Raw genomic sequence first — 8,540 nt, 5'->3', positions numbered from 1 at the left:
CTTTATGGCAGTGGAAGCAATCTGAATGTGGTGAAGTCTTCTCAGGGTGCTGTCCCTGTCAATAAAGTAAGAGGCCGCCAATTGGTGTAGTGTTTCCAGAGTCACTGTGGTACTGTTAATGCTGGGATCACTTGTTTCTGATCTTTTACTCAGCTTCCTCTTGTCCACAAAAATTGTGAGAGACTCTTCTCCTGTGCAAACAATACCACAAAAAAGTCAAAGAAGTTTACAGCACTTATTTTGTCTTTTTTAAAAATAACATAAGTAGTGTAATGTATGATAGTTAAAATTGCATTTAACAGTTGCAGTTTGACAGCACAGGTTTGACAGCTCCCTCTGACAGCTGCAAGTTGACAGCTCCACATGCAGTTACCGCTGACAGCTGCAAGTTGACAGCTCCACACGTGGTTACCACTTATTGGTTAAGAACACAGGCGGCGGGAGAATCCTCGGCCGGGGATTGGTGAAGACTCACCGGCTATAGTATAAAAGGGGTTTTTTAAACGCGCTGTCAGCGTTCCTGAGGAGACGAAATAAACCAGCTGAAATCTACCAAGTCTGCTGTCCTTTATGACCAGGAACCCGCTCGAGACATTACATCTGGCGACGAAGGTGGGATTGCTTCATGGAGTTAATCACTGAGCGAAGTCACGAGCTGACTGTCACTAAGCTGAAGTCACTGGGGAAACTCGTCCCTAAAGAAATCCGCGAAGCAGCATTCACCGGGACGGCATGACTACACTGGGACAGATCAGAGAATTCGATATTCGATATCCTGAGCGATGGAAGTCGCACTTGGGACAGGCTACCTCCTTTTCAACAGAATAATGGAGGACCACCTAAAGGCCGCGGCTTTACTTTGCCTCAGCGGACCAGCAGTCTATGACGTTGCCAGCGGACTCTGCAATCCTGACCCAGTCAACACCATCTCCTACTCAGAGCTGACAGACAAATTAAACAAACATTTCATGCCAGTACGCTCAGATATATACTGGCAGCTTCGGTTCGCCCGTCGGACCCAACGTCCAGGCGAAGCTGCAACAGATTTCGTCGCAGCAGTATGACACCCCACTCGCTGGTGCCATTTCCCGTACCTTGAAGACAGGATCCGGGACCAAATCGTCCTTGGACTTCTAGACGAGCGGCTCCAATGGAAAATTGTCGCAAAACCGACAATGAGCCTCACTGAGGTCATCAGCGAGATCCGAACACACGAAGCTACTCACGAGGAGACCCAAGTTTGGCCCACCAACAGGCCAAACGGGTCAATCCACCAAAGCAGTTTTACTGATGGCGATGAAGAGGTCACGGAAGCTGACAACAAGATAGATGTAATTCAGCAAAAATTTAAAAAAACCCAGGCACAGCACAGTGCCAGAAAAGGGCCAAACAGACCTCAGACTACAAACAACTACCAAAGCCCCCGCACAACGGACCTCAGACCTAGATGTGCCAGCTGTCGAGCAGCTCACCCACGGGCATCATGTAAGTTCCGGAATGCCAAATGCCACGAGTGTGGCAAGACAGGGCATATCCGGTCCGTATGCCATAGCCGAAATCGGGGAAATGCCAATGACCTCGAATCATCTCTGCCAGGTATGACAACCCCCTACTCCCCACACACAGAGCCCCCCTGGCCCTTGGTACAAACCACTAATTGGCATGGGGAGCCGGATAGCCATCTAAACATCCACCAGTTGCTGAGGCCAAAGATAAAAATTACAGTCCATCTGCAAGGAGTTCCTTGAGAAATGGAGGTGGACTCCGGGTCCTCGGTCTCCATAATTTCAATGGAGACCTACAACTCAATCTGCAGCCTCAGCAAACGGAATATTCCCCTGAAAACCACCCAAATGAAATTGGCTGATTTTCAACAAGCCCCAATCAAACTAAAAGGGATAGCCACGCTAACTGTTTGTTTCAGGGGATTTCTAGGACCACTACAAGTACTAGTCACCCAGGGGAAGGGGGCTAGTTTAGTGGGACTTAATTGGTTTGAGGCTTTGGCTATTTGGCTAGGAGGAGTCCATCTTACCCAGGCCAAAAGCCTCGAATCCGTCTGCAAACAATTTGCAGACGGATTCAATGGCTCTTTAGGAAAATACACAGGGGCCCCTATTTCCCTGAAATTAAAACCTGACGTCCTCCCAGTCAGAATTAAAGCTAGAAGGGTTCCGTTCACCCTCAAACAAAAAAATGAAAACGAACTGGAACACCTTGTAAATTTGGGAGTACTGGAACCCGTGGACGGGGGAAGCTGGGAAACCCCTATAGTCACCTCCGTTAAACCTAATGGTGAGGTTCAGATCTGCGCTGACTATAAGGCCACCCTCAACCGAGCATTGAACGTGCATGCTTACCCTGTCCCATCGGTGAAGCACGTCCTCTCTGCGATTCAGTCCGGCATCATCTTTGCTAAGCTCGATCTTGCACATGCCTATTTGCAGCTGCCTGTTACCAGGGAGACAGCAGACGCGCAAACAATCGTGACACACCACGGGGCTTTCAAAGTTAACAGACTGCAGTTTGGCATTTCTGTTGCCCCTGGAATCTTCCAGGAAATTATGGAATAAACTTTGAAAGGCATCCCGGGGGTGTGTCCATACTTTGACGATATTCTAATCGCCGGAGAATGCGAAGAGATGCTGGCAGAAAGGTTGCAGATGGTGCTAAGCAGATTTCGTGCCACAGGGTTAAAACTTAAAAAAGGAAAATGCTCAATAGGGGTGACATCCACGGAATTCCTGGGTTATAGGATAGATGCACAGGGAATCCATCCCACAGAATCTAAAGTGCGGGCCATTAAAATGGCCCCAACACCCAGGAATAAAGCAGAATTACAAGCTTTCTTGGGGTTCTTAAATTTTTACCACACCTTTCTTCCCCAGAAAGCAGCTATTGCAGAACCCTTACACAGGTTGCTGGATAAAAAAAACTCCTTGGAAGTGGTCATCTCTCCATGAAACCTGTTTCAGGGACCTAAAAAATTTACTGTCCAGCAATTCAACCATCACCCATTACAATGAACACAAACCAATTTGTGTAGCGTGTGACGCCTCTCCTTATGGGGTCGGCACCGTGCTAAGCCATTTAGAAGAAAGTGGAGTTCAGAAACCAATTGCTTACTACTCCAGGACCTTATCCAGGGCTGAAAGAAATTATGCCCAAATTGACAAAGAGGCACTAGCCATCGTTGCAGGGGTAAAAGAATTCCATGATTATTTATATGGAAGGGAATTCACAATCTTTACAGATCACAAACCCTTATTGGGATTATTCACCGTTGATAAACAGACCCCTCAAATTCTATCCCCAAGGATTCTGCATTGGTCCACATTCTTATCTGCATATTCATTCAAATTGATCTACAGACCGGGTAAGGAAATGTGTCATGCTGACGGGTTAAGTAGACTACCCTTAGCTGATAATGACCCTGACCCAGCACCTGGGGTACAAATTTTAGCCATTGAAGAACTACCTGATTGCCCCCTGCAGGTAAAGGACATTGCCTCAGCAACAACCACAGATAAAATCCTGAGTAAGGCGTTAGCTTGGGTAACCTCAGGGTGGCAAGGCCATAGCGCAGGGGCTGAGTTCCAAGCCTATTTCGTGAGAAGAAATGAATTGTCCACACACCAAAGGTGTGTCTTATGGGGAAGCAGAGTTGTCATTCCAGACAAACATAGAGCTAGAGCCCTCCTAGCACTACATGAAGGTCATCCTGGAGTAGTAAAGATGAAGGCTTTAGCACGAAGCTACTTTTGGTGGCCGGGCTTAGACAAAAATATTGAAGAACACGTAGCTGGATGTCACCATTGTCAGCAGTCCAGGCCAGGGCCCCCTCACGCACCTCTACACAGATGGGAATCAGCTCACAACCCCTAGTCTAGGATCCACATTGACTTTGCAGGACCCTTCCAGGGGCAGCTATTCCTCATTGTAGTTGATAGTTATTCAAGGTGGCTAGAGGTGATCCCAGTTAAAAATATAACCACAGCCAGCACTGTACAAGTGCTTAGGGGGCTTTCGCTACACATGGTCTTCCTGATGTGATAGTCTCAGATAATGTGCCACAATTTACTTCTGCAAATTTCCAGATTTTCACCAAGGCCAACTTGATTAAACACGTCACCTCTGCTCCCTTTCGGCTGTCCACTAACAGCCTGGCTGAAGTCATGGTCTGAACAACTAAAGACGCTTTATGCCGCATCATCACTGGCAACTGGCACCAACATTTGGCACAGTTTCTTTTAGTCCAACACTCTACCCCCTGCACAGCCACTGGCAAGAGTCCTGCGGAGTTACGTTGGGGCTGCCGACTGCTCACAAAACTTGACAGATTGCACCCTGACAGGGTGGCAGCTGAAGCAGAACCACCAGTTCCTCCAAGACATTTCAATGTTGGGGATTATGTGTGGGCCAGAAACTTTGGACTGGGGAACAAATGGTTACTGGGGGTGGTTATTATTCGCACTGGGCCAATTTCCTATCTTGTTGAGGGGGAAGGGGGCCGTCAATTTAGACGGCACATAGATCAATTAAGGAAAAGGGGATTGAGTAAACATCCTCAAGCCCCTGGTGGACAACCATCTCTGGGGGAACCAGTCACCCTTGCCCCCAACACCCAGGAAACGTCCCAGCAAGATGGACTAGAAAACCTTCCAGACTCTGGGAGACACCCCCAGATATGGGCACCCTCCAATGTTGCCCTAAGTCAGCAAAAAAAATAGGGACAGCAAAAACTCTGTGGCTATGAATCCCCTACATCCTACAACACCATCAGCCAGGGAATGTACAGCAAACGATCCCCTGAGACGCCCCATCAGGACAAGAAGGCCACCAGCATACTTAAAAGACTATGTATGGTCTGGGGGTCAAGAGTCTGGCTGAAATGAACAGTGTACAACAAGAATTCTGTGATGTGATATTAGTATTGCTTGTAGTCATTTTACATGAGCTAGAGTGCGATAGACTTAATAGCTTATTGTTGTTAGCATATGGTTGTTCATGTTTGTTTTTCTTTTATACCTTGTATTTAGCTCTGGGAAGTCGGGGAGGGGGGAGGGGGGAAGGGGAGGGGGGAGGTTTAGGGATGGCTAGGAAGGGTTGGGTGGGGGGTGGGGGGGAGGGATTGTTAAAGATAAAATGTATTGAAAAACTTTTCAATAAAAAAAAGAATTCTGTAAATAGTTACTTGTTTAATTGTGGGGGGGGGAAGGGGTGTAATGTATGATAGTTAAAAGTGCATTTAACAGTTGCAGTTTGACAGCTCCCTCTGACAGTTGCAAGTTGACAGCTCCACATGCGGTTACTGCTGACAGCTGCGAGTTGACAGCTTTACACGCGGTTACCACTTATTGGTTAAGAACACAAGCGGCGGGAGAATCCTCGGCTGGGGATTGGGTGAAGACTCGCCGGCTATAGTATAAAAGGGGTTTTTAAACGTGCTGTCAGGGTTCCTGAGGAGACGAAATAAACCAGCTGAAATCTACCAAGTCTGCTGTCCTTTATGACCGGGAACCCACTTGAGACATTACAAGTAGCATTAATCCTAGCATCTCATTTGCAAGGAACTGGCTAGAAGTAGGAGGTTTGGCACCAAAAATATCTAGGTACTAAGAGGACAATTTTGTTTAGTTTGCATTTTGAACAAAACCAAAAGACCATTGTCCTTTGAAATTCACATTTTTCTATAATGTTTACTACTTTTCACACTTTGACATTGCTATTCACCAATAAAAATGAAGGCATACTAAAGAAGATATATACAAAATGTTTATATTAATTAAAGTAATATATCAATTGTTTTGATTATACAATGACAATACAAAAATGCGTATATGTGATAACAATGCACACCAAAAGCATGTGTTCATATACATTAGGATCATTTTTGGGGTATTGTTTGCTTTGCACCACAAGCTAATGCAGATATGAAGTGAACATGTTGACATATTAATATCCATTGGTTGCAGATTCTGTTCATAATATCTTCAGTTAGTCAGATTCTGAAAATAATATTGGAAATTACTCTTATCTAAAGCCTAACAGGATCAATAACAAGCTAAAATAAGCTATTGCTCAAATCTAGCTACCTTTAAATATTAATAGCTTTATTTTATACTCTTCATCTATGCTGTATAGAAAGAAACAAAGTAAAAATTGAATAATAGTTCTTCAAGAATTACATATTAAAATTAACACAGAAATTAATGTAGATCTAATGTAAAACTGAAATAATTACTGCAAATTAAGATTTGAATGTAAATTGTATATTTGTGATTTAGAGAACTATTCACAGGGAGGGAGGGAGGGAGGGAGGGAGGGAGGGAGGGAGGGAGGGAGGGAGGGAGGAAGGAAGGAAGGAAGGAAGGAAGGAAGGAAGGAAGGAAAATTAATAGAGATCAGCAAAAGGACAGGATAAATTACTCTACAGCCTTACTTATTTATATTTATTTAATTGTTCTTAAAACAGTATTAATAACAATTCTAGAGAATTTTGCTTCACTAGCCCTAAGCAAAACTAAAGTATACGTGTGTGTGTGTGTGTGTGTGTGTGTGTGTGTGTGTGTGTAGTTTTTATAACTCTCACTCACAGGAAAAAGAAATTGCCATGTACGGTAATTCAATAATTGGGTGATGACTATCCAGAATGATGACCATAATCTAATAATGATATTCTTGTGGACACAAATTCATAACCACAAAGATTGCCATTGATATAGCAGACCAACCTTCGCATTACCTTTGGATTATGCAAGCTACCCTTCAGTTAGGATTAATTCTTCACAGATATAATATTTATGTTGGCAATTTGCAGTGAATAAGGGAAGTGACCATGACAGAAATATGCAAGATTCTATTATTATATCTCAATAAAGCAGACATGTCAAACACAAGGCCCATGGGCTGCATCCAGCCCGATATATTGTTCTCTCCGGCCCGGGGGCCTGCTTTGGAAAGAGCAAAGAACCAGCCTGCTGCACCTCGGTCCAGCCTAGGCCAACCGGGTGTGGATCTACAACCTGGTTGCATCCATCAAAGCCAGAACACGCTCAGCCTTAAATCCACGAGGCAGCCCTGCCCCACCTCCTGGGTGCGTGCGCAAGCCAAGTCCAGCATCCCTGATGGCTGTCTTGCCTTGCAGGCTGACTTCAACCAGGATGCTGGCAACGGCCATCTCCTGTGCACAAACCTGGGGGGAGGGGCAGAGGCGGCAGGACAGCTCCTTGCTGGTTCCAGTGGATCTTAGGTTGAGCGCGTTCTGGCTTTAATGGACACAACCAGGTTGTAGATCACCACCCCCACCCCCACCAGCACCTCCAGCCTTGCAGCCACAAGGCATCCCTTTCAATGGGACTGCCCCCACCTGCCCACATGGTATAGGAATGTCTAGCAGCAACATGTTACTGCTGGCAATCTCTCCCCCTCCCATCACCCCTTCCTGAGCACAGGGGAAGGAAAGAGATCAGAAGTTGGAAGGAACGGAGGGAGGGAGGAAGGAATGGAGGGAGAAAGAACAGAATGGAGCAACAAAGGGTGGGAAGAAGGAACGGAGGAGGGAACGGAGGATGGGAGGGAGGAAAAAAGGGAGAGAGGAAGGAAGGAACAGGGAGGAAAAAAAAGGGAGAGAGGAAGGAAGGAACAGGGAGGAAGAAATGGAGGGTGGGAGGGAGGAAGTGAGGGTGAGAGGGAGGAAGGAAGGAACGGAAGAAGGAACAGAGGGTGAGAGGAAGGAAGGAAGGAACGGAAGAAGGGAAGGAGTGAAAAAGGGAGGAAGGAAGGAACAGAGGAAGGGAGGGAGGGAAAAAGGGAGGAAGGAAGGAACAGAGGAAAGAAGGGAGGGAAAAAGGGAGGAAGGAAGGAACAGAGGAAGGGAGGGAGGGGAAAAAGGGAGGAAGGAAGGAACAGAGGAAGGGAGGGAGGGAAAAAGGGAGGAAAGAAGGAACAGAGGAAGGAAGGGAGGAAGAGAGAAAGGAAGGAATGGAGGGAGGAAGGAAGGGAGAGTGGGAAGGAAGGAAAAAGGGAGGGAGGAAGGAAGGAACATGGAGGAAGGAACAGAGGGTGGGAGGGAAGAAGGAAGGAACAGAGGAAGGCAGGAAGGAACAGAGGGAGGAAGGAATTGAGGGTGGGAGGGAGGGAGGAAGGAAGAAACAGAAGAAGGGAGGGTACGAGGGACCATGTCCTGGTGCTCATCCCAGTCCCATCCTCTGCCAGAGACCCTCAGATCTTCCCCAGTCCTGCCCAGGCACCCCTGAAGCGAGTGAAGCCACGCCCACCCAGTAGGCCACACCCAGCCACACCCACCAAGTAGGCCATGCCCAACCCGGCCACACCCACCTGCCCCCTCCTGAGGGCAACCACAATGCTGATGTGGCCCTCAATGAAATTGAGTTTGATACCCCTGCAATAAAGCATAGTGCTAATCTTCCTATAGGGTTGATTTTCTGGTCTGGTCTACCTAGTGGAACTAAAACATTATGGATTCTTGAGACAGTATTTGCTTTTGCAACTCTGGAGAGATGTTGAAGATTTAAGAC

General features: G+C 46.6%; 1 protein-coding gene across 2 annotated transcripts in view; it reads right to left on the bottom strand.

Moving 5' to 3' along the window:
* The window catches only part of BRINP3 (BMP/retinoic acid inducible neural specific 3), a gene marked incomplete at both ends in the record, with an annotated part of 482,128 nt that overhangs the window by 172,451 nt on the left and 301,137 nt on the right, over nt 1-8,540 (bottom strand). For both annotated transcript variants that reach the window (XM_081324366.1, XM_081324367.1), the window contains one exon: nt 1-191. In XM_081324366.1, coding sequence (XP_081180492.1) covers nt 1-191 — 191 coding nt within the window. The remainder of the gene's footprint in view (nt 192-8,540) is intronic.

The sequence above is a fragment of the Vipera berus genome, assembly GCF_964194415.1.
Source record: "Vipera berus genome assembly, chromosome: 3".
NCBI classification, from domain to species: Eukaryota; Metazoa; Chordata; class Lepidosauria; order Squamata; family Viperidae; genus Vipera; species Vipera berus.
The sequence above is the reverse complement of the archived record's forward strand: the minus strand, read 5'-3'. Positions and strand labels throughout refer to the sequence as shown.